This window comes from Hippocampus guttulatus, chromosome 17, assembly GCF_054856545.1.
Source record: "Hippocampus guttulatus isolate MCC_2025c chromosome 17, RoL_Hgut_1.0, whole genome shotgun sequence".
Lineage (NCBI taxonomy): Eukaryota > Metazoa > Chordata > Actinopteri > Syngnathiformes > Syngnathidae > Hippocampus > Hippocampus guttulatus.
The window spans coordinates 9,452,149-9,477,853 of record NC_141277.1 but is presented as its reverse complement, the minus strand read 5'-3'; the positions used below and the strand labels follow the sequence as shown (position 1 = coordinate 9,477,853).

At 42.8% G+C, this 25,705-nt stretch overlaps 3 protein-coding genes across 7 annotated transcripts in view; 1 reads left to right on the top strand and 2 right to left on the bottom strand.

The window, feature by feature from the left end:
* The first annotated feature begins 1,002 nt into the window (after window positions 1-1,002).
* On the top strand, window positions 1,003-3,032 carry LOC147192057 (nodal homolog 2-A-like). The gene is made up of 3 exons (XM_086135619.1): window positions 1,003-1,240; window positions 2,088-2,800; window positions 2,880-3,032. Exons 1-3 carry the CDS (start codon window positions 1,003-1,005, stop codon window positions 3,030-3,032), a joined length of 1,104 nt encoding a protein of 367 aa, XP_085991745.1.
* Window positions 1,857-7,949, bottom strand: LOC147192056 (eukaryotic translation initiation factor 4E-binding protein 1-like). Its single transcript, XM_086135582.1, has 3 exons — window positions 7,699-7,949; window positions 4,531-4,722; window positions 1,857-3,954 (listed from the first exon to the last, which is right to left on the bottom strand). The coding sequence occupies exons 1-3, from the start codon at window positions 7,835-7,837 to the stop codon at window positions 3,923-3,925; spliced, it is 363 nt and encodes a 120-aa protein (XP_085991708.1). The 5' UTR covers window positions 7,838-7,949; the 3' UTR covers window positions 1,857-3,922.
* An 875-nt stretch (window positions 7,950-8,824) lies between these two features.
* Window positions 8,825-25,705, bottom strand: part of ank1b (ankyrin 1, erythrocytic b) — a 54,188-nt gene continuing 37,307 nt past the window's right edge. For 2 of the 5 annotated variants that reach the window (XM_086134570.1, XM_086134572.1), the window contains 8 exons: window positions 24,317-24,391; window positions 24,105-24,236; window positions 23,729-23,887; window positions 15,758-16,394; window positions 14,847-14,982; window positions 13,460-13,516; window positions 12,847-12,944; window positions 8,825-11,494 (listed from right to left, as the gene is read on the bottom strand). In XM_086134570.1, coding sequence (XP_085990696.1) covers window positions 12,876-12,944; window positions 13,460-13,516; window positions 14,847-14,982; window positions 15,758-16,394; window positions 23,729-23,887; window positions 24,105-24,236; window positions 24,317-24,391 — 1,265 coding nt within the window. In that variant the 3' untranslated portion in view covers window positions 8,825-11,494; window positions 12,847-12,875. The remainder of the gene's footprint in view (window positions 11,495-12,846; window positions 12,945-13,459; window positions 13,517-14,846; window positions 14,983-15,757; window positions 16,395-23,728; window positions 23,888-24,104; window positions 24,237-24,316; window positions 24,392-25,705) is intronic. The other 3 variants (XM_086134573.1, XM_086134574.1, XM_086134571.1) reach the window with 3 other exon arrangements.

The following is a 25,705-nucleotide window of genomic DNA, read 5'->3' as shown; positions in this document are numbered from 1 at the left end:
CCTTACCATGACTCATGCATTGCAATTCTGCACAATCGTACAAATACAATATTAAATACGCTCCAACAATTACAGCAATATAATTTGCCCTGGAAAAAAAAACAATTCTAAAAGTATTTTAATCTGTATACATGTATGATAAATAGATTAAGAACATGTTTTTGTTTTGGGAGTTTTTAAAATAACGAATCACAATTCAAATAAATATTTATTTGGATAATTGCTATTTTCTTCATTCGGTGATATTGCAGATAAAGGGTTCAATATTGCTGAGCTGATTTTTTAAACGTCAATAAGTATTCATAATTGCGTTTAAGTCAATTACAATTAATATGCAATTTGCCATCATTCTGCGATATTGCTTCTAATAAAACGGTTGCACGATGGTAATCGATCCATCTATCTATATATTCCATTTTTCTTTGTTTTCATTCTATGATATTGCCGAAAGCAAACGTTCAACAAGTTATTCGTTGATTTTTAAACAGTCATTATTCTAAATAACACCCCTAGCCCCCCCCCCAAATATCAGGGGAGCATTTTAAAAATCAAATCACGTAATATCTCATAATTACATAAAATTGGATAATTGTATTTAAACCTAAACTTGCCTGCGTGTGATGAACTCTAGCATTTGCCTCCCCATTAATCAGACGTCTCCCTAATCTCCTTAACTCAAATTATTGTGAGGGCTTCTTATCAACAAAAATCAAGTTGTAGCCCGCTCCTCTTTTTTCACACCTCGACCACTTCAAAAGAGCGAAGTGGTTTCGATGCATTATGTCGCATAAAAAAAAATGTTTGTGCAAGTACGGCCTGCTATATCTGTACGGAGCGCCGTCCGTGGATCAAAGACTTGGTTTGTGTTGTATTGTATCATAACCCCTTCAAAGGACGTCACACATCTGGCGTGGGGGTATAAATAAAACACCGAGGCAAGCATCTCAGATGCAACATTTGGAAACGACCTGCCAGGAGTGACAAGACTTCGACGGTGCAATTATGGCAAAAGCTGCTGCGTTTCTCCTTCTGGGTTTATGCGTCGCCGCGACGCACCCGGGCGCGCTTTTGCGCGGCTCGGCCGACCGCTCCACACTCACCAAGGCCGGAGGACTGCCCGTCTTCATGATGCAACTCTACCGGACCATGCTGACCGAGAGCCTGCCCGGAGCCAAGAGCCGGGCCGAGGATAGCCCTGGACTTCATGGCTCGGATTATGTGACAAGCCTTGTCGCTAAAAGTAAGTGTTGTGTTTTAAAAGGGTGATATTTTCAATGTCATTTGGTCAAAGTTTCGATTTTTTTTTTCTCCTCCACTTTTGTAAGTTTTTATTCAAACGTACGAACTCACTTTAAGGGAGGGTTTTGTCCATCAAATAAGCAAACGCATTTAGTCTGATAGCAAATGTTTTCATTTGATTCATAACTTCAGCAAGTAATGCAGAATTCACAGCTCTGTCCAAAAGTATCAAGTTTACCACCTAAAATGACACTCTCAGTTTGAGTGTTTGTATCACGAGATCATGAATATTGTGCTTTTGGACAAAATCTTCCATCTGCCCTGACAAATCTCCATTTTGCATTATTATACTGAACATTTTCCAAATAATCAACTGGAATATGTCATAGAAAAGCATCAACGCTTGACACAAAAAGTTGAGGGGGAATCGTGTAATATGACCAGGTGATTTTTCCGGTTCCCACACAAAACATTTTGACTTTGGATCTGTCCGAATTGCTATTCTGTAAACACAGTTCAGCTCAACGTCTGGTGAGCAGATTTCAAGGTTAGCCAAAGCGAGAGCAAATGCCATTGTGAGTGTTTTCAAAGCATAGTAATTCACATTGCTCAAACTGTAACTGTTGCACTTGCCTACAGACTTTATTTCCTTAAAAGCAGAAAAAAAACCCATTGATGTCGCATTATCCACTCAAGAAATGATGAAGACGTTCATGTGGTTTCATCAAACCGATCCACTTGGGCCTGCAAATGAAAAGTTTGACAGCCCCGTTGTAGTCCAATTTCAAATCAAATGTGTACCATTTTCTGTCCGTAATCATGTCAACTCGTCCTTGCGTCTCTTCCAGGCTGCGAGCAGAGAGGCGAAAGGTGGTCCGTCACCTTTGACGTATCCTCCCTGTCCGCCGGCGACCGCATCCAACAGGCCGAGCTTCGCATTCGCCTCCCGGACTTCAGCGAGTCCCCCAGAGTCTCGGTAGATGTCTACCACTCGTGCTCTGATCACAGCTGCTCTTGCGGCAAACTCTTTCTGGGCAGCGTGAGGGCCCGTCCCAGCGCCATGAGATCGTCCTCTTGGAAGGTGTTCTCCGTGACCCACATGCTCCATCGCTGGCAAGAGCAGGGACCGTCCACACGTCAGCCGGAGGACGCTAAGGAGGATTTGGAGGCAATTCGGCACCGTCCAACGAACCGGGTTATGATGGTGATTTTTGCAAGGCAGAACCCTGACATCCAGCAGATGCCCTCTCTCATCCACACGGCCGTTCAGTCCAAGTACGTGAGCCCGGACAGGGAAGCCGGCCCTAGGACGAAGGGCGGTAGGAACAAAAGATTCTCCCAGCAGCGGGGGAGAGGAAGGATGTCGGTGGCGACACCTGCTGGCGTTGGGAACAAAGAGGATCCTCTGTGCAGGAAGGTCGACATGTGGGTGGACTTCGAGAAGTTGGGCTGGAGCCAGTGGATGGTTTACCCCAAACGCTACAACGCTTTCCGCTGTGAGGGCGCCTGTCCCGCACCTGTCGATGAGCGCTTCAAGCCCACTAACCACGCCTACATGCAGGTAAGACTCACTTTTCCCCACGCGGTCCTTTGAACATGACCGCTCTAACGGAACGCTTCTCTTCTCCTTCCCTCCACAGAGTCTGCTCAGGCTGCACCACACACCCAAGGTGCCGTGTTTGTCTTGCGTGCCCACCCGTTTGGCGCCGCTGTCCATGCTCTACTACGAGAACGGCAAGATGGTCATGAGGCACCACCAGGACATGGCGGTGGAGGAGTGCGGCTGCCACTGAGCGGCGCTAAGAATCACAGACTATTGACTGAAAATGGCAGTGGGAAAATGATGCGATCGATTTAGGTGGCTTAGATTGCGCCAGTTCCAAATATCGCTCGGCAAAAAGCTCAGCTAGGTCACCCGGTGGAGCACTGAAGTTCAAAACATAAGAAACGAAAGCGATATTTTGCCTTTTCAAAGATACTGTAATTGACATGTAAATGTGAGCGCTTTGAAGTTATGGAGTCGTTTGGGCCACATCGACCCATTTGTATGTTTACCTTGTACAGAAAAACATTAAATTATGCCTTATTTTCAACAAATTGTGCATGAGTCATTATTTACCGGAGGATTATTTCTACTCTGGTTAATTAAAATGCTGTCATCACCAGTGTAGAGGTAAGCACGACACACTGATGAGGATGCAGTAAAACACAATTCAAGCCTTTTAAATAGTTATTTGCACATTTAACTTCGATGAGGCGAATGAATTTTTTTCCGCATAATTTAAAACAGTGCCCAAGTGTCTTAATGCGGGTTTGACCTGCTTTTATCAAAATAAGTCTTTTATTTATATGTGTGTGCGTGTGTGTGTGTATAGCTATATAGATATAGATATATAGATATATAGCAATATTCCACTTGAACATTATAAAAACCGCTGCTGAATCACAATATTACAGTATATATTATAATTAATATTAAGCTAAGTTAAAACGGATTTTGGCAGCACCCAATATGCCACAACATTTCCAATAAGGCCTGAATGGTTCTAGTAAAATGTAATTTTCTTGAAGGAACCTAATTTTAGATTTCACACTCGCTATGTTTTAATTCAACTTTAAAAAAAAATCGTCTACACTCACAACGCAACTATGGTGAAGATGCTAGGAATTGTTCTGATCCTCTTCAAATGTCCATGTCAAACTGGGCATCTTCTCCTACGGGCAGAAAAGAGCGGATAGAAGAAAATGTACACAAGGTGTTATGTACAGGTACATCTCAATAAATTTGAATCTCGTAGAAGTTCCATTCAAAAAGCAGAACTCACATATCACAAAAACAAAACAAAAAAACATGAGAGTGGAACCTCAGTTTACAAACGGCCCAGCTGACAAACAATTCAGTTTGTGAACTCAATTTTTAAAGCAAAATTAGGTTCACACGCTTTTTTTCCCCCGGTTCATAAACAGTCTTGGCATGACTACGGAAGGCTCAGCTGGAATTTTTCTCGTGCCGCGTAAACATCATTGGCCCTCAGTATGGCTCCAAAGAAAGGACCAATTGCGAGTGAGTGTTATTCGGAAATCATGCAATTAATTGATTTTTGGAAAGGGAGATCCACTGTGTTTTATATTGATCTCATTTTCATGACAGTAGATTACAGTTCAGAAAACCCCCAAATTCATCATGTGATTAGCTAAAAAAAGGGGTGATCATATACCAGCTGTCGTTTGAGTTTGCACATGCAATTCTGCATTACATCGCAAAGTCAATGTGTCCAAACAAATGTTTACCTGCACCCTCTGAATGTTGGCTGTGCTCAGTGTGACCGCTCTCACTCATTCCCGGTTGGCAGATCTCAGAGGAGGATTCCCGTTTGAGGGGCCTAGTGACTCCCGGGATGTCTGGGAGCTTCGGAGGCGTGCAAGCCAGGGGAGAGGTGCGACACTGAAGTAGGAACTTCCTGTCGTAGATGATTCGAGTTCCTGCAGAACCAAGAGAGAAAGGCATACTCGTTTTATTTGGTCGACTGTTTCAACTGCAGGGGAAGTACCAAAGCTGAACAAATTACGGCTGGTTGACTTCCAAGTTGTTTTAATTTCAAAAAATATTGTTGACAACGGTTTTGGTTATTAAGTCATTCAGTACCAGCCAATTCTAGACCAAGTCTGAAAAGACGTTTAAAAACGTCTTTGGGACTGAATGAGTTAAAAATGATTGTTTTCACCTTTGTTAAGTGGGCATTTTTTGTCATGATTCGGTTTAGGGACCAACAGGTGGCACTGTAGGGCTCCCCCGGCAGCTGCACACCTGTTGGACATAACTAATTAGGGCTTTAAAAGTACTCCCAGCCCGAACACTCAGTGTCGGGTCATTGTTGCTTCTTGCTACTGTCATGTGTTTTGCTGTTTGCTCTTAGTTTCTGTCATGTTTAGTTCATTGTTATGTTTTAGCTTTAGTCATGTTTTTTTTGTTTGATACTTTGGACTTTGTGTGTTTGGGATTTAGTTTTCTTTGTTTTAATATAATTCTTCAAATACACCCTGCTCCTCCCTCCTGCCTGCTTTTTGGGGTCCACCACCACCTCGCAACGTGACATTTTTACTATTCGTATGTGATGTGCTACATGTTATTTCCATTTGCATCTGCTCGATAGGGTCTATTTGTGGATTTAATGATTGGCCGATTGTGTATGTGCAGGTACAGTATATATAAGTGCCCATTTTTGATACAGTCTATGTACATGTAAAATGGGTGCAGTTGTTTTACTCATGTCTGAGACAAATTTCCCCATTTATCATGATCAAAAGTATTTGCTGGCGTCGCTTGATTAAATTTGTGAATCTAATTGATAATCAACTACTTTGCTCACATAGGACTGATCAACGGCACTCTCCTGTGGAGACATCAAAAAAAAGATAAAATGCAAAGTAACTTACTGACGCTGATCGATAATGACATACTGATGAATTACCATTCACCAACCTGTTGATATTCATTGTGTGGATGCATAATGTTGCACATTGGATGTCCCATTTAAGTACAAATCGGGAGGCATGAATAATGGCATGCTTTTCCATAACTTTGACCTCTGACTAGACACTCTTTTTGGACATTCCACTTTGGAGGTTGCACTGCAAATAGAAATGGAATGGACAACCACAATGTAACTCAGCGGGCATCCTATTCTTATGCATTCCGGCATGTAAGCACAAGCTGCTATCTGGCACAAATCTGATATTTTGCATTTGTTGACTCTTCGGTTTAAAGTGGCACTATATTCACCTCACCTATGAGGCTCATCTTGACATCACAGGTGTCCAAATCCGGTCCTTGAGAGGAGCTATCCGGCACGTTTTAGACCTTTTCCTTCTCCAATACGCCTGATTCAAATGATCAGCTCATCTGCAAGCTCTTCAGAAGCCTGATAATGATCCTGATCATTTGAATCAGGTGTGTTGGAGGAGGGAAATATCCAAAACATGCAGGACAGCGTCTCTGTAGGACCGGATTTGGACACCCCTGGTCTTCATGCAAGTGCTTGACTGACCTATATTTTGATGCCTTGACACACAGAGTGGGTCGACTGTATTTGTGTGTGCATTTTATCAGTGCAAATTTGTCCCACCTGCCACATTTACACAACACAAGTATCATTGACTACCGACATGTGGACGTGCCGTCAACTTTCTCATATGTGGACATGCCATCAACTTTCTCACTGCTGACAGTGTCAATAAAAAGTAATTATCTTTGTGAAGAGAAGATTTTGTGATTTATTTTATTTTTTTCAGATACTGTGCAAGGAGTCATAATATTTCCCCGCTCTGCTGCAGCACATTTTCAAAGGGCTGCAACAGAGTAGTGAATAACTGAACACTATTGATCATTAACATGGGCACATGACAGGATTGACGATGAAGCCTATAGATGATTGTCCTAGGGCGGTAATGTGGGGAATATTTTTCCTGTTAAAAGTCCATTTTAAAGTCCTCTGCTTCAGAGCAACGCATTATTTATTATATGTTAGGAACATTTGTGGCTTTTAATGACAGTTTCTCTGATGCTCGCCATTCGTGGCAGGTCTTGGTTGGATATTCAGGGTTTTTCCTGCCTTGAAGGACGCTCCCAGCCAGACAAACTGATACTGTATCACTCGACCGATTGTGAAATATCACCACGCGCCACGTCTCGTGCGCGATCGCCGTGTTTGTATGCGGGAGGAGACCCTTCACTTTGCTCACTTCGCCTCAAGCGGACGGGAGGAGGAGCACTCCGTCCTCCGTCCAAAAATGTTTATACGTCGCCAGTCTGACCGACTGTGGTTGTGTTGGCAGCGAAAAGCCATCTTGTATGACACTTGAACGGATGTAAACAATTCAAGCCAGCCGGTTCAAAAAGCTGGCTGTGTTGGATGCCCCGTGGTCCCGTCCCAGTCCACAAGTCGGACCAGTCTCCTCGGGCGGGCCATAGGGGGCAGTGCACGCCCATCATGATGCCATTTGAGGCACGGATTTCTAAAAGTAAACTTTTGTTATTTTTTAAAATCATTGTAGCCATTTTTGTGTTGTGTAATACTAATGTTGAGTTGCTTATCACTAAGACATTAAAATATGAAGAAATATGGATGTAATTTTTGTTTGATCGTTGGCCAGTATTATTTGCAACAAGAAATCACGGCGTTACTAAAAATAAAGTTCGGGATGCAGGCGTAGACGCGATGAATAAGTCAGTGTTCGCATGCGAGTCCTGCACATTTTTCAAAGTGAGGCACTGTGTAATGTGGCAAGACATGTCATGTGTTTTGTATTTTTTGGACGACGCGTTTCTCTCGTGAAGTGAGTGACACGAGCCTTGTAGTGAGCGTCACTATGAAGAAGAAAATATTCAAACAGCACACTGTAAAAAGAAAAGTTTTCCTTTGAATTGAAAAGATCCAGTTTGACCCATGGCCGAGTTACCTCCGGGCGTGGTGCTGAACACGGTCCCCCCGGGGGTCGTGGAGTACTCGTGGGGCATGTGGGCAGCCTCCAGGACGGCGACGCGCCTCACTGCCGGTATATCCCGGCTCCCGCTGGTCTGACCTGTAGCTGACATCATTTGGAGGATAATGCGTTCTTGGTAAAAGGGTCGTCCTGATGTTACTTCAAATGAGATCCCCCGTTGCCTCCATGTGCTACCTCCGAATCCAAAACAACCCACAAAGCCCTCCTACGCCAGTACGTAGAGCGGCGGGCAGTGATTGGCTGAAAGCAGGGGGCGTCACAAACTGCGGAAGTAGTGGGGTTTTTTTTTTGATTTGTTTTTGCGAAATAAAATTACAAACTGCATAGGCACATTATGTTTTAACATAAACACATTAACGAAGCTGCTTAATACTGTACGCGTTTACTTAATCAGCCAAACACACACAAAGCTATTTTTTTGCTGCAGTTTTCTAACAAGCGCCATTTCAAGGTTACGAACGGCGCACAACGATCGTACTTAGGTTTTAGCATACATCCCTACATGGTAACAGAAGCACGGTCTCAATCATATTTATGACCTAGCAGTGTTTCTCATACAAATACACAGAACCACAACATGTTCCGTCGTCGTCGGAACGAAACTCAGACGTAAACCGAAGAATCTCCGTCAAGACTGATCAGACAGGCATACTTAAATTAAGGGCAACGTGAAGACAAATTCTAATTTGAGTTTTAAAGACAATAACAGAATATTTTACGAATGGAAATGCATCTCAATAAATTAGAATGTTTGGAAATAATTCAATTGTCATTATTTTGTTAATTTAATTTCAGATTATTTTAAATTAGAGGTAAAAAAGCAAAATTCATTCCAGAGAGAACTAACAGTGAGAAATAAAGAAACAAAAACGTGATTTTGAATTTAGAAATTAGGCATAAATTGGCCTTTTAAAAAGATTCTCTTTGTTTGATTAATCTGTTTAAAATGCAATATTTAAAAAATAATTTCCCATGATGAATTGAATTATTGAAAATACTGCATACTTTTTTTACAACATTGAAAATTATTGAGATGCATGTATACGTAAACACTGGGAATCATTTTGGAATAATACAAAAATTATGTCACATCTTTATTAAGTCTTGTAAATGGTTTGAGCTGGTGTACAGGGTAAGATGATCTATACATATTTTTAAGTCAGAACAAATCTGATTAAAAGTCCTGTATACATGTTTTTTTCTTCTTCTGGACAGATAGAAAAGAAAAGGAAAAAGTGGACAATGCTACGTAGCCTCTACATTCCCCATCATGTGGGCATCGGCTAACTAGATAATGCTGAAAGAACATCCAGAACAACTCTATGAGGGTGCATAGCATTCTAATGAAATATATTTTGTCTTATATATTTTTATACACATTTTCATAAAAACATCTTTTCTTGTGCATGGGTGCAGTTGCATTCCTTAGGATAGAGTAATATGATATTGCGTTTACATTGTCATGTATCCATTCTAAAGGAGTATAGGTGAGATCTATTCTTCTCGTCGGTTTACATGTTACAGTACTCTTTAAAATACATCATTGGGCATTATGCTACTTTTTCAAGTGACATGCCTGCTTAAAAATTGTGTTCTTCCACATCAAGCATCATATTTCACCTATACCCCTGGCCAAAAAAAAAAAAAAACTAAACAAAAAGACAAAATAGTCACTCACCCCAAAACAATTACAGCTCTCAACCAATCATCTCACAGAGTAGGGCCTTGCACAAAATAAAAACATTTCATAGTTTCTGAAATAAAAACCTGAGTGGCGTTACCAGTGGAAAACGTGATATGTGGCAAATATAGTCCATGCACTGGCCATGTAAAAATGTGTGAAATGCGTGCAAAATAATGAACTCATTCGTTCAGTCAGTTTCAGGCTACAGTAGCACTTACAGTATTTATGGGATACATAGTTTGTGTTTTCATGGTCAGCGCATGCGTGCTACCGTGATATGACAACGTCAGGCTTCTGCATTAAAAAAAAAGAAAAAAAATTTGAGTTACGTCAAGTTCCCGACAAATTCAGGCTTTGGTGGACGCAGCCTATGAATTTGGATACAGCCAATGTCTGACCTCAGTTCAATTTCAGGCATGGTTCTTGATGACTTTTTCATGCGCGACCGTGATTCACCCCCTCAAATGGTTAAAACGTCCCCTGAACAAACCATCAGAAAAAAAAGGTTCTCCACCACTGCGCTCAACCCACAGGCTCACACTTAAAGACAAAACATGACAAATGATACACATTCATTGGATAGGATACTGCAACATAACACTGCTTGATTTGATAAACGCTGTAAAATACAGATGCAAATCTCTCAGGCGTCTACAGTCCCACACTGAACCGATCCTGTGTCAGCGTTTTCTCGCTGACTTACTCACATCAAGGTCGATAGCACGCGGGATCTTGTGTTATCCAGAAGGTGAAAAAAAACAAACCAAACCAAAACAAAAAAACCCTCCAATGTGTATGTCTGCAGAACTTCCTAGTGGTACCCCTCGTGCTTTTTGGATTTTATTGCTGAGGCAAGTTCACACAATCTGACACCCTAACCAGTCTGTAAGCATCTTGACTGCGTGTGCTTTAGATTGTTACGACATCAAGAGCCTGGGGACGGGGATAATGTTGACAATCACAGTGCTGCCTGCACAATCACACGTCATAGTAGCACAATACTGTACTGTACTTCATATTTTCATTTCTAATATTGGAAATCACCGCATCCTGCAGCCAACGTAATCGTTTGAAACATCGGATGGATGGGGAAAGCGGTGCGGAAAAGTATTCTGCATATCAAGTGAGGCTTTTGGAGAAATGATGTCAGCCAGGTTGAAGAAGGGCCATCAGAATGGAAAAAGTTATGTTCTGCGTTATGAAGAGTGAACAACCCCTTCAACAGAAAAAAGGGTTCGGCCACAGCTCTTAAGAAAATAAAAGATGTTTTTTTTCGCTGGGCAAAACAACAACAACAAGAACAGCAAGGTGAGGCCAATTCAGCACACAAAGACGGGACACTCAAAAGCAGGAGTGCACTGAGGCGCTCTCTTTCCAAGTGCTGACATCACAGGGCCTTTGAGCCAATCAGGGGGCAGGGCTCATCGCCCTGTCAGAAGCAAGGAAGGCATGCGTTAGCAAAGCCACCCCACACATACGCACAGCGACACACATCCACATAGCAGAGAGTGCATATTTACAACAAGCGCACAGAACGTAAAGGCTCTACTGAAAGAAGCATTGGTAGGCTCAGCAAGAGGCCGTCAGTTGGAGCAGTGGGGGGAATTACTCCTTTTTTGGGGCTGCAGTGTTACTGGGGTCAACCTGCGCGGGGCAATTGAGTTTTTAAAAGGTCACAGGACCTAAGCATAGGCTGGCCCTCTTCAGCTTGTAGATAATGACAGTTCAAAAGGTGGAAGTCATGCACCAGCAGTCATCATGCAGTTACAGTTCACAGGAAGCACTTTTTGTTGTCGTAGTTCAGTGACATTTGTGTTGTTGTTTTTTTGTTTTTTTTTTGGATTGTTTTGTAGAAAAAAATGCTCATGCTTTCGTTTTAGTGAGACTTTACAAATGATATAAAACTACAAGTCGAGGTCTTGAACACTTTTTTCTTTCCTCTGGAAGTATGTCACATGTTGAGGGCAATTCCATGTTTGTCATTTTGGTAGACTGTCCCGTCGCTCACTTTCCTTTGCGCTCCGGATATGGTTTTGTGGAGGAAGCTTTGGCGGTGGCTCTCTTGTCCTAGCAGACACACAATGAAGCAGAAATAGAATTGGTCCCTGCCAAAGCAAAGACGTACCTTGACTTACAAGTAGTGCTCAACAACTCAATCTTCAAACTGACATTGCAACGTAGCAGAATGCAATTCTCAAATCGCAAAATCTGCAATTAGGAATAAAACATATATGAGCTCAGCTTCATTTTGGTCAGTGTGTGTATATATATATATATATATATATATTTTTTTTTAAACCGCTTATCCTCATGAGTGTTGCAGGCGTGCTGGAGGTGGGGTACACCCTGAACTGAACTGGTTGTCAGCCAATCACAGGGCACACATAGACAAAGAAACATTCACGCTCCCAATCACACCTGGGGACAATTTAGAGTGTTCCATTAACCTGCCATGCATGTTTTTGGAATGTGGGAGGAAACCGGAGTACCCGCAGAAAACCCACGGAGGCACGAGGAGAACATGCAAACTCCACACAAGGAGGCCAGAGCCGGAACCGAACTCTGCACCTCTGCATTGTGAGGCGGAAGTGCTAACCAGTCAAGAAAACAAAACCATTTTGTATAATACATCTGATATTGCAATGCAGATTAATTTATTGTTTGTTTGAATATACATGGGAAGTGGACCTAAAAACCTAATCACATACATTAATAAATCACAATCGCAATACTGAGTAAAAAACAACAACAAAAACAATTAGATTATAGCAAACATATACCGTATCCCTTATATTGCTGAAGTCGGGTCGAAACTTCCTAAGTCAATTTTTTTTCCCACAAATCTATATTACTGGTCCGTTTACATGTGTATGTGCTATTTTTACAAAATTACTGAGTAATGTTAGTTGTTGAAAATGGCTTGCTCTTTTCTTTGTCTCCTGGTAAGTGGTGAGTTTGGACGTATAAGGATTCAGCCCAGTGCCAGTGATAGACTGTTCAAGTGTGAGCTCCTAAATTTGTCCAGCTTCTGTGTTGGTATTTCTCTCCCTCAGAATTGATAAAATGAGATTCACCTTAAACCTCAGTTTAAAAGCTTGTGTTGATATCAAATCCAAAGTGTTGCAATACTGCCATCTACTGACATCGGTTGGTCATTACAATCAAATAGCTTGAATCTCACCAACAATAATCACGAAAGAAATGATGCCTTTTCAGGGCATGAATGCATTTTTAATTGCTATTCAATGGATTTTCATCCATCATTCATAAATCAAGGTACCATTGTTGTGCAAACAAGGCGTCACTTCCACGGCATGTAATGATGTGTATTAAAAAGAACATTAAGGTGCTGCTCCGGGTAAGGTTTTTTTCCAAGCACTGCACTGGGAATCAGTGCTTGTGTGGAGGGAATCGCGTACCTCGAGGACCAGGTTGTGTGTGTTGTGTTTCAGTGTTTAACCCTCCGAAGACTGGTGCGCTGCACCGACTGAGCGGCCCTTCTCACATCCGCCCCCACCTGGAGCAAGGAGGGAGGGAGGAGGGACGGAAACAACACTCCTGTTAACGTGTTGAAGCGTCTATGTGGAACCGGAGTAAGAAACGAGCTCGCGGTGCGCCGCCGTCCCACAGTGCACCTGTTCGGTACGTAGGTTTGGTCAGGAAGGGAACGTGCACGGCTGAAAAGAATGTGATTCTGTATGAGTTGGATGCTTCGACATCCTCTCATATGACCATCAATTTGTATGTATGCAGAATATATGTTGCTACGGTTGATTTAATTTCATGCTTAGTGTGCATTATTAGTGTTAAAATTTGGCCCCGTTTCAGTTGAAGTCTCTCTGTATACTGCATGTCTCAAGCAGCTGTCAAAGATGTCATGTTTTGACATGTGGGTTCTTGTTTGGTCATCACTTTTTTCACATTTTTAGACCAAGGGGACTGCATAGAACACATTATTGGAAAGAAAAATTTTGGGTTGACTTCCTCTTTAATATGACAGTATATGATTTTGACGCATACAATTCCACTCACCTTTCGATTGAGAGCGCTCCCGCGTTCGTCAGCAGCACAGTCGTCTTTCTCCTCTCTCTGCATGAAGACAATATTTCAGCTATGAATACAGAAATTTCTTTTTCGGCAACCAGAAACGGTCATTTGAGATGTCTGGATAGGAAGAAAATGGCAGACTTTTACCCATGTGTTGAGCCTCACAACACATTTTTCTGACGTGGCGTCATCAAAATGACCCATTTTGATGAGAACTGTTCAACGAGACTCAAGTTATTGATGATCACATATGATCATACTGCTGTGTTCAGAATAATAGCAGTGTTTTGTTATTGTTTTTTAAGTGAGTAATGCTCAATGCCTCATATTCAGTTAAATTGAAATTACATACTAGTAGGGCTGGGCGATTATTTGATTTCAGTAACTACCACGAATTGAATTTTTTCAGGGTTCAACTTGATCCATCGTACAGTATGTGCCTCCAAGCTAAAAATATTTTGAGGTTGTCTGCCTCACCTGAACAACTCGATGTGAGTATTTATATCCACGTTTTGAGAAAAGTGTCTTTTTTTTACAAGATGAAAAAAATAGTTTTCAGATCATCTGCAAAATGTATTTAATTTTTAATAATTATAAAATATGCAAGTTAAAGCTCTACAAAAAAAAACTGGGAAATGGTTTGAATGCCAGTGACAAGAAGTTATTCAAGTCAGTTTTATGACTGAAGTTATGGGATAACATGAAAACAAAAACCCTGTCACTGAGGCCAATCCAAGAATTGATTTCTTTTGAGGATCATTTCCTCAAAATCAGGGGTGCCCAAGTGTGGCCCTCGAGAGCCGCTATCCGACCTGTTTCAAACATCTCACTCCTTCCACCAAACAGACTGGAAAAGGGCTCTCGAAGACCAGACCTGGGCTCCCTGCTCTATGAAATAAGGCAACGCAACCTCCTCAAGCATTTAAACTGATCCATGGCTCCGGGTATGGCATACATCGGCCCAAAAGCATAGCATTAGAAACATTCCCATATAATTCATTCACTTTTCAAAACAAACTGCTGTTAATTTGACCACAACAGTATCTAACTACATGGCTGGCTTCTCATCACCTCATTTTAACCCTTTCAGGGACAGCGGTCACTACAGTGGACGGTTTATCGTGTTAACAGGTTACAGGGTGCATGAAAGGGTTAAAAAAAGTACAAACAAACAAACAAAAAAAAAGCAAACATACATGGATCGGATGTTCCCACTCCAAAAAAATCGGCGGCTCGTCGGCCTCAACCTGACCTTGCCCCGCCTCCACTCCTGTTCCCACGCACGCTCCCCTGTCTGCCGGTAAGAGAAGCCCAGCCCCTTGCCCCGCAGGAGGTGCTCACGCAGCACCTGTGAGTAAGCTGTGTCACACACCGGAGTCAGCAGAGCCTCCTGGGCGGCGTGGAGGCCTGGCGCACTCTTGTTCCGTCCCGTTGATACTGAGCCCACCCAGCCCTGCAAGGAATCCTTGTCAGGTAGGTAAGGTTGAAAAGCTCCGCCCCCAACCAACCTAACATTGGGAGAGAGTAAAAGAAAGTGAGTAGTGGATTAAGAGATATTTGGAGTAAGTCTATGAGGCCCATTCACACTGCCTAATTAGGATTGATTGGTTTTTTTCCCCCCGGTCCTGTGTAGAAGTTACTGATAAGAATTGGGGGTGATGTATTTTGGCTGAGAGGCCATCCTGCGTTCACTCGGTGCTTACAGAGGGCTTCTCAATCTAATCCATCTTGCTCCCACATCTCCAGAACATGCATTGTGCACCAAACAAAGGAACTAGGTAGAACGAGACATATTACAATCTGTGACTGACAACCATCCACCTATCGATGATCGCAAAGTAGATGCAAAAAAAAATTTTTTTTTTTAAAGTGGGACTTCTGCTTTTTGATCAAGAAAGTGCCACCTGCACTATTTTACTAAATCACAAACACATGGGGCAATCGGCAAGGAAAAAGCTAATTTCATTTCTGACTCAGTAAAAAAGAATTTGTTTAAAGCCGGAACTTCACCTTCGACTCCAATGAGGACAAACCGGACAGTTTCTCAGCATTCGAAAATGGTGACACGCAAGGAAAAAAATGACCATATAAAGTAGTACTAGCAGAATCCTTGTAGTACCATAAATTCACAGAACTGAATCACCGTTTGCCAAGTCAGCTGTGTGAAAGCACACAGGAATGTCCTGCCCCGATGGTTTCTGTGCAGATTGTGCCAGTGTGCCCCCGATGCGGCAATTTTCTGCAAAGGCAGTGTGAAAGGGGTCAGAGTAAGAAGTGACATACCGGTTGTCTCCATTGCGCTCGCCCACTCGACTCAATGGAGACACCTCAGCGTACATCTGCTGGCCTGTAACAACACAAATGCCTTCCACTGAACCAAGCCCTGGCCCGCCTCTTTTGGCCCCTCCTCCCCTCGCGGGAGCTTCCCCTCTCCTCCCGTCCGACCTCTGACCTCCCAGCTGGCCATTCAAGTTGACCTTGGGAACGGCGCCACTGGCTCTGACCCGGTCCCTTTCCGCCAGCGCGCCCACTGGCTCCAGTGGCGCCTCCTCCTCCTCAACCTCCCCTTCCTCCTCCTCCTCTTCCTCCTCCAGCTCCATGAGGGAGCCACTCGCCCCGCTCGCTCCGCTGCTCGGGCGGCCCAAACTGCAGGGAAGGGAGAGCGTGGCGCCTTCGGAGTCGTCCGCTCGGCTGCTGCCGTCCAAAGAAGAGTCTTCCACCGTAACCAGCGAGGGGCTGACCCCCGTTGGCCACACGTGGACGTCCGACATCTCCATCAAAGTGTCTTCTTCTGTGGCGGCGATGGGGGCGCACTCCAGACTGGACACTTCTTGCCAGTAGGGCTCTGCACCAAGAGGAGAAGGCAAACTGTATTGCATGGAGGCCGGAGACAGCAGCTCCTCCTGAACCAGCCCATAACCTGGAGGGACGACAGGGGCAACACAAGAGAAAGACTAACACCATGCAGGCACAGCCAGGCAAGTATGGGGAGGTGATGGGGAGGGAGCAGGAGTGTTTCTCGTCAAAGATCTAAGGCTTTCCTTCCACCGATCAGTACAGCTCAGTTCAGATTGGTACCATTTTGGGGGCTACCAATTATGTGACTGCGCAACGGAGTCGTCCAGTACCACTTTTTAAACCATCATTTGGAAGTAGACCAACCCAAAAGACAATTCGGGTTGATGATTGGATGAGAGAAAATTGAATGAATCAAATCATCAAAGATTCCCACACAAAAAAGGCAAATTACCGCAAGGTGCCATTTTTTGGCAGGTTACGTCAAGCGTGTGGCGGATGCAGCTATCGCCTTGATCAGGGTTTACAGATCCAAACCGCGCCATACTGACGTGAACTGTACCGATTGGTGCAAATGCGTGTGGGGCTCAACCCTGTCCCAATAAATCTGCAAAATTCTTGAGTTAGCCTTAATCGGGTTTGTATTCAGAATTTAAATAGCCAGATTAAAAAGACACGATGGTACTCTGACACCAGCAAGTTTCAAACCGCACATCCTTCAGAGTACCGGTATTCTGACAATGTGACATATACAGTATTTATCCCCAAATGGCTGTGAAACTGTATCAAGAAATGCTGGAAAGAAAGTTACCGTAGGTTCGTGTCATTGGGACACGGTGAGTGAGTTTGAGGGCAAAGGTAGAAGGGTTTGGTGAGTCATCAGTCTCTGTGACAACATGAGGCTATGACTGTCAAAAGAATGTCGAAATGCAACATAGCGGACCAAAATAAGACGAAAAGAAAGTGTTTGTTATTGGGTTGGCACGATATTTGGTCATCTTCAAACATTTGGAGGAATCGTCTGCTGTATCATCTCGGCAACTCGTGATAAGATGTACTTGCATTCAGGTCAAAATTGGAAAACCCCCCCAAAACAAACCCCTAATCTTTGGGAAGTGGATCATAATTGCTTCCTGGAATTGATAATTTTGGATGATGAAGACAACTTTTCCAAAACACTCAGGCAGCATTGTTAGTATCGTTCCAACCCATCGAACACACCCCATAGTGGGAGACAATGCAAAGTCACTGCCAGTTTCTGCTGCCCCCGCATTCTCAAAAATTAGCCGTGCATACATACTAAGTCTCCTCAAACATGCCATCACACACACACACACACAAGACAAAGCAGTCACACACTGGCTTAGCATTTGATAAGGGATACCTATTAGAAGCGTTCGTTCATTTAAATATCTTGCACACTAAGTCTAGGCTCTGCAGACATGGTCAAAAAAAAAGATGCTGGAGGCTCAAGGGGAAGTCAGCTTGAAGTTCTCAAGGGAAAACGATTTGCGCGGGTCTTTTTGGAATGACGAAAGTCATTTGGCTATGGACGATAAGAAGCGTGTTGATCAGCGATTCGTGCCTCGACATTCCAATGGGGGAGTCGGAATTCTGGGTCAATTTCATTGAGCCCTGTATGAACAATTCAGGCTATTAAGCGGCGGATAGATTTTCTTGGCACGATTGTCACAAACTACTTTGTTAAATGTGACAAAGGGGTCACTGGGCTTAAACGGACGACAATGTCACCGGGGTCTCGCTGCAATAGAGAAGCTTTGGGATGTTCCGGGGAAGAATATTGTTGGAGAAAATGACAGTAATTGCCACATTTATATGTGGGAAATAGGCCCATTCTGGCACCTTTTACAAAGAGTGATGGTGACATGCAGCTGTAACTGGGGGTAATTTCACACGGCTTCTCACGTTCGGATCGTGATGCCCGCTCCACATCGAGCGACGCGACCAAACTGGATTTGAATTGAGAACAATCTACACTCGGCGACTCTCCATCGGACACATCTGGCGATTGGCCTTCACGATTTCGACTCACCGCTAAACTGAAATCTTTGGTGTTCTTATTATCATTCTGAGGTACCACATACAATACACGACTGGGTTGTTCTTGTTTTTTGTTTTTTTTAATTGAACCACAAACAACATGTCGTGATTGTCAAGGAAAAAGCGGATTTCCCCAGCCAAAGTTGCTATACAGTATTATAATAATACAAAGAGATGAAAAGGTGTGAGTGTGACTATTAGGGAGGCTGCTGGAAGTGGTATCCTCATTCATTGACTGCACTTGTGATTTTAGGACAGAGGCTACACACGCTTTGCTTTTTAGCGACAGGTATGGATGAAATCAGTTTTGCGAAACACTATATACTGCATATGATGTACTGATCGGCTTGGCGGGAGCTGGCTCGACCTCACCCAGGAACGTCATTTGGTTGCACAAAATCACGTGATGCACTATGGCACTTTTCATTGGCCGTAACATGCGACGAGCTGCCAAAAGTCGGCCACTACTGAAAACCACTGACAGATCTCGGTACATTATATGCCATTTCAGTCACACACAACCTTGTCGCTTGGTGTGTGGTGGGTCTTGGATGCATGACAACGTCAGCTAGCGTCTGGCGTGACATCAAGTATATCTCGCATTCACACACACACAAGCGGTCTGTGCCTTTTTACAGCTCTGGTATGACCTCTGGAAATCTCCAAAATCTAATAGTGAGTTCCACGTTTAAATAAGTTTCCTGTCAGCATACGCAACATGGATCAAATTTTGCAGACACCTGGCTATTCCGGCAATAGCAGCTTATTCAGTTAGCAGGTCATGGGACACGTGTGGCTCGAAAGCAACCTCAGAGAGGCCCAAAAGCAGCTGCTGCGGAGTTAGTGGGACTTGGGTCTGGTGAGTATAACATAAAAACATCTTTCACTATCACTGGCTAGTTTTTTTTCAAAACCCCAATATTATAACCAGAATAATGCAATGAACCCACAATGCATTGTGCTGTTGAGGAGACGTGTTTGAAAGGTTGCAAACCTTTAATTTATTATTTTCTTGTATCTATGATATTTGCTCCATGTACACCACTTTGTATACAGCGGGGGTTGTTTTAAAGTGCTCTATAAACCCAGTTGAGTTGATTTTTTCAAGGATCACTTGAAATCAATCCCGTCATTCCACAGCCGTCCGTCTATGCGGTCTCAATCCCATGATTATTTGTTGAGTGAAGCAAGACAACAAGACAATCAAAGCACGGATTCTCGTTTTCACTTGTGGACACAGCAACTAATCATCCAGCTGCCAAAAGGAGGATTTGCCACTTGTCAGATGCGAATAACACTGCTAGCTAACATCAATCAATGCCATGCTTGCATTTGTGCATTCCGGCTGCCGCTTGAAAATGGGGAAAATTCGCTAATAGAGACATTTTGGGGGTGGGGGGGGGGGGGGGGACATTTTGTTTACAAGCAACTGAAAACTCAATTTTCTGTACTGCATCCACCTCAATGTTTTGAAGGCTACAGGTGATTTACCAAACGGGGAAACGGTTTTAAAGTCAAAATATTTGGCGGCGATGACTGTCATGATTCGGTTTAGGGACCAACAGGTGGCACTGTAGGGCTCCCCCGGCAGCTGCACACCTGTTGGCCATTTGGTAATTAGTCGTATAAAAGGACTCCTGCCCGAACACTCGGTGTCGGGTCATTGTTGCTCTTGCTACTGTCATGTGTGTTGCTGTTTGCTCTTAGTTTCTGTCATGTTTAGTTCATTGTTATGTTTTAGCTTTAGTCATGGTTTTTGTTTGATACTTTGGACTTGGTTTTGGATGTAGTTTTCTTTGTTTTAAATACAATTCTTCAAATACACCCTGCTCCTCCCTCCTGCCTGCTTTTTGGGGTCCACCACCTCGCAAACGTGACAATGACGAAGATTACAATCTCTAAGTGTCATGATTAAATCTATGCCCAACGGAACGTCATTTGGCGGTTTACACAGTGTCACGCTGATCAGTTGCTAGATGTATGGATGAAAAACTAACCGATGAATTACCTTGCAGAGTCATCAATGCAATGTATGTGTGTGTTTCTGGGATGCTGCAGGGCCCAGGAGGATGACAAATGACTTCAGAGTGTGAGGTGGCGATGGAGGAATGGATCAGAATTGGAATGAGCATGAGAATGATGAATGCGTTTGACGCTTTTCCCACACAGGTGTCAAAGGCACGGACGGGGGCAATACGGTGTGACAGAAATTAACCACGACACAAAGACTGTCATCACAGAACGGGAAAAACGAAATACAAATTGCACAGCGCGTCATTCAGTCACCACAGTCACACCCAGTTCGACTGATATTGGAATACGAATGCAGACAAACACAGTAGAGCTAACAGGTGAAAATCATCACTCACACCACAAGCAGATCACGCTAACACAATGATGACTGTTTTCAATCAAACCTGGGCAAAACATCGTGTCACAAAACGGAAAATCTAAAATGAAACTATCGATTCTTCTTACATACATCACGTTCATAATTGTTTAAACATGGAAGCTCGATTGTCAAACACCTTAACTCATTCAGTACCAGCCAATTCTGGACCAAGTCTGAAAAGACGTTTAAAAACGTCTTTGAGAGTGAATGAGTTAAAAGCGGCATATTTGGAACTCGATCAGACTTGACTTCAATGTCTGAAATTTTGTTCACTGAATTGTACCACACCTAATTTCTTTCCACCATATTTTCTTTTTACGGTTTGTGAAACAAAAAACCCCCAAAAACGTTTGCCCATGAATGAAAGAGAAGGCGTCACAGTCACCTTGCATGAACATTATCTGCTGCACAGCACACTTCATGTGTCACAGTGTCTCCTCAAAAACACACCTCTGATGTCACAGAAAAATAAAAGCCACATTTTGTCAATAAAGCATTAATGTCAAAATACATCGACGAAACAGTTCCAAGCCCACAGCCCACAGCCCACACCTCTCTCACACACAACTGTTTGCGTTCCCTAAAAATACACAATCATTCAGGCACATCGATCCTTGCAATACGTGATCATGCGGCATGCCCTGCATGCACAAACTGTCGAAGACACACAGAGCTGGACTGAGAGAGGCGGAGGAGGGGGTCCCCCCCACTCAACTGAATGAGGAAGGAGCGCAGGTGGAATTTAATGACAAGAGAGTGGAGGAGTAGGAGGAGGAGGCCCAGAGGTTCAACATAAGGCCACATGGGGTCAGAGGTCGGACAGGAAGAGCTGTGAGGAAGAAGAGCAGGTGACGGGAGGAGGAAGAGGCAGCAGATATGACATGTCGTAGATTCGGAGATCAGGAGAGAGAAAAGAGAAAGAGGCTGAGCAAAAGACAAATGCAGAGCTCTGTCTTGTTCTCAGGCACAGAGAGAAAGAAAGAGAAATAGAAACAAGGTATGAAGGCCCAGAGCACACCGTCTTCCGTGTACTGGTGCCACTTTTGACTCGTGGATTCATCCCAGACACACACGCACACATAAACTTAAAAAAAAAAGACAAGTACAAAAAAAAACATTTTCAAACATTCCTCATTCAGAAAATTGTGTCTAAAAATTGTTAAGTAGCTTACAATCAAAAAGGGGAGATAGGTAACCTTTGTTTCTCATGTATGGGCTGTGAAAAAGAATGACTGGTGCTCCAGTGAGGCGGAAAGGTTGACGTGCATGCTGCTACAGAGAATGACACCATTCCTCAGACCCCCGGACGGCATCCTCCGAGAGTCATTAGCAGACCACCATGCAGCCCCGACTTCCATCCCTCCACTTACCCCTCCTGAAAAACGGGGGTCTAATAAATCGTGGCTTGTGCACCAGGCGCGATGGCCTTGTGTCCGTAACCTCTTGTGAAGCAACAGAGATAAGGTGAAAAAAAAATTAAAAATTAATTTAAAAAATTGCTTTTACCCAGACTCAAGGGAAGGGTTGCAGACGTGTGTAAAAAAAAAAAAAAAAAAAAAAACACAGCTCACCATGACAGCCTCAAGGCTTTTGAAGACTGTGAGCAATATGGAGGTAGAGTTCACTTCCAATATATTAAAGCAAATAGGCACCCAGATCAGTAACATTAAACTCAAAGATGATGTACTGTATATTTTTTAACCAAGTTAAAAATGACAAATTGATGCTTATTTTTTGATGCTATTTTTACTTCCACTAAAGCAAATGAAAGACGATTTTCACCAGTGTGGGTTCATTTATTTATTTTCCAAACGAATATGGACGCCAACTTTTGTGTAATTAAGTTTGGTCTTGGTGGAGGTCTGCAATCACAGAATTAGGTTTGGGGTGGGCATCGTATGGCCCGTGGCCAAATTCGCTCTTTAATCCGGTCTGCAAAGCATTCACGCCCTGTAATATTTGTTGCATTAGTGAAAGACATTTTTTTCCCCTCAGATTTCCATGAAGTGAGTTATTTTATTGTTTTATTAATTAAATGTGTTTTCATTTATCTCATTGAATAATTGTTTTTACTGATTCATTTATGTATGCATAAAATATTTTATTCACACAGAGACACACACACAGTACAACGGTCTAATTCACAGCTCAATTTCAGTAAGTGCAAAAAACCCCATAAAATATACCCATAAAAAAATACTTAAATCGATATAGAAAAAGTTTTTGAAATATATATCAAACAAACAAAAATGACAAAAAGGTCAAATGAACAATATGGTATTTGCAAAATGCATCATTTATTGTATTAAATAACTGGTTAAGTAATTAAAATTACACTATAAATAATACAATTAAAACATTCAATTTAAAATTGAACAATTAATTATTTTCTTACTGAAATTAAATATTTTACAAATGGTCAGTGTTAAAAAAGCTATACTTTGGAACACAATTAAAACATTCCATTTAAAATTTAACAATTAATTATTTTATTTCTAAAATGAAATATTTTACATATGGCCACTGTTAAAAATCTATACTTTTGATGAGTGCCCATTTGGGTCTGTTATTTTTACAAATATCGATTCATTTCAAGTGTTGAAAATGTCTTGTGGTCTTTGCAATGAAATGTTAGTGGTTCAACAGAAGTGTTGCGCTTGGAAATGAGAACATACCTCCCGACGCCAGCAATAATTTACATGCACATTTTATATTTTAGCTCATCAAAAAAAAATGCCCTGCCTCATCTGTCTGTTTTATATGAAATATGCCCTCTGACCACAAAGGTTTGCCAACCCTTGGGTTTTTAGTCATAGTTGCACTACTCTTATTTGTACAAGTAGCAGTCGGCTAAAAAGAAACATAGCGCTGGGTTTGGCCATAAATGTTGGCCTTGCAGGAATACTGGAGGCAGCAAACTAATACCGCACAGTATACATTCATTTCTCTTTGTTAATGAGCAATTTTTCATCTGCCCTTTGTGTGTCGGTGTGGGTGTGTCGTACCATTGATGGTACCGGGCGACAGCAAGGTGGAGTCTCGATCGCCCAGCCGGCAAGCGCCCTCCTCTGAAGAGCCGGGCGCCAGTTGTGTGGCCTGAGCCGCCAGGGAGCTTACGATGTCTGCACGGTCAATGTTCTTCAAAGCAGTGTACAGACTCTCCACTGGGGGGGGATGGTGTGTATCAGAACCATCTTATCACCAACCTCCGTTTACACAGTAGTAAAGCCATAACAGTACGCATTTGTTTGAAAAACACTCAATCATGTCGACTGAACACCTAAAAAAAAAAATCATTGCGCACTATTTGTACCCTCGAAACGTCTTAAGTCAGGACTGTTGTAAACCGAGGACCCGCTGTATTAGGAAAGGCGGACATACTCTTTGCCCTCTTGCCTTCTCTAGCAACCCAGAGGTTGAGCAAGGCGAGGCTCTGGTCCAGCAGAGAGTTGGGGTTCTCCACGCGGATCCTGTTGATGTCATCGACGCCAAACTGAAGCTCTCGCGCCAACTCTGAGCGGAGGAATGCCGAGTCAATAAAAAGCACACAAACAGTGATTGGGCACTCACGTGGTTCTTTTCGAGTGACACACCTGCCCAACTTAAACCCAGTTGCTCTGATATGATGTTGATCTTGACCTCAGTCCTCTCCATAGCATTCACTGTGGCTGAAGACATGAAAATCGAATCAACTTAAAAACTCGGGGAAACTATGAGGCACACACACGAGGATGCACAAGCATCCGACAGATGAGCTGCATTATATTCCGCGCTCACAAAGATCTTCAGTTTGGAGGTATTATTGTCATGTGACAAATTTCAATGTCTTTATAATTGTGGTGATAGTTCGTAGCTCTCATTGTGAGAGCTACGAACATGAGTAACTGACAACCCTCCCCCAAAAAAAGGTTGACAACTCCCTGTGTTTATATGGTGGCAAAGCATCACTTTTCTATTATGATTAAATGACGCTCCTCCCCTTAGTTCAACATAGTTTCTTGGCTCCAAAATGCCACATGCAACTTCTTTGACGGCTGGTGGAACAATTGTGACATTTCGGTCAGGGACAAAGCGGAGGTGCTGCAAGAATGTCGCCATGTCACCGACTGGTTTTATGTTCTCAATGAGTAAATACGTCTGAAATAATATTATTCGAATCTACAATTTGTATTCGTTTATATATTTTTCATTATTTTTACCACTTGTTGATTGAACTTTTTTTTATCCAGGTAATTGAGAAGATATTCTCTATTATTTGTGTTGTTCACTTTCTGTTCAATGTTATCTACGTTCCAGCTGCCGTTGCTTCTACAGTGGTTCATTAGTGAGTTGACAAGGCTTGAGGCCTGAGCACAAAAAACAAACATTTCGACAAAACAAATATATTAAACTCTAGAAATAGGTGAATTTGTGAACAGCAAATATGCAGCAAGACACTGTATTATATTCACTAAAACAGTTTATATGTACATTTCATCTCCTGTCCTGGATATCATTTTATGGTGGGGTTCCAAATGAGTTTCCATGAAATTTGTTTCTAGTCATGCTTACCTGCACACAACCACTGCTCTGTAAGGAAGGAAATAAGCAATCACGTTGACATCAGATGGACGGACGCATTCAGGTGCCAGTCCCAATAGTCATTGAATCATTCTGTACCCAGAGGTGCATTGTAGCTGCGCTGTGTCCAAAACAGACAGAAAAGGCCTTGCTCCAGAGAACCACTTCTGTCCTCCAGCAGCAATAAATCGTGATGTAATTACTGGGACTCAGTCAAAGAGCTCCTCTGTCTTACTCCACTGCGAGGTCCTGCCCATTATCAGAGCTAAGCTAAAGAGCTAATGCTGACTAGTATCTGCCGCCATGCCAGTGGAAATCGCAGTGGAGACACCAGCGCCATGCAAACCAATATCACAGGAGTCATTCGTCGGTTCCAAGGCACCCAGAAAGGCAAGCAAACCAGGTGCCGCGGAGCCTTCGGA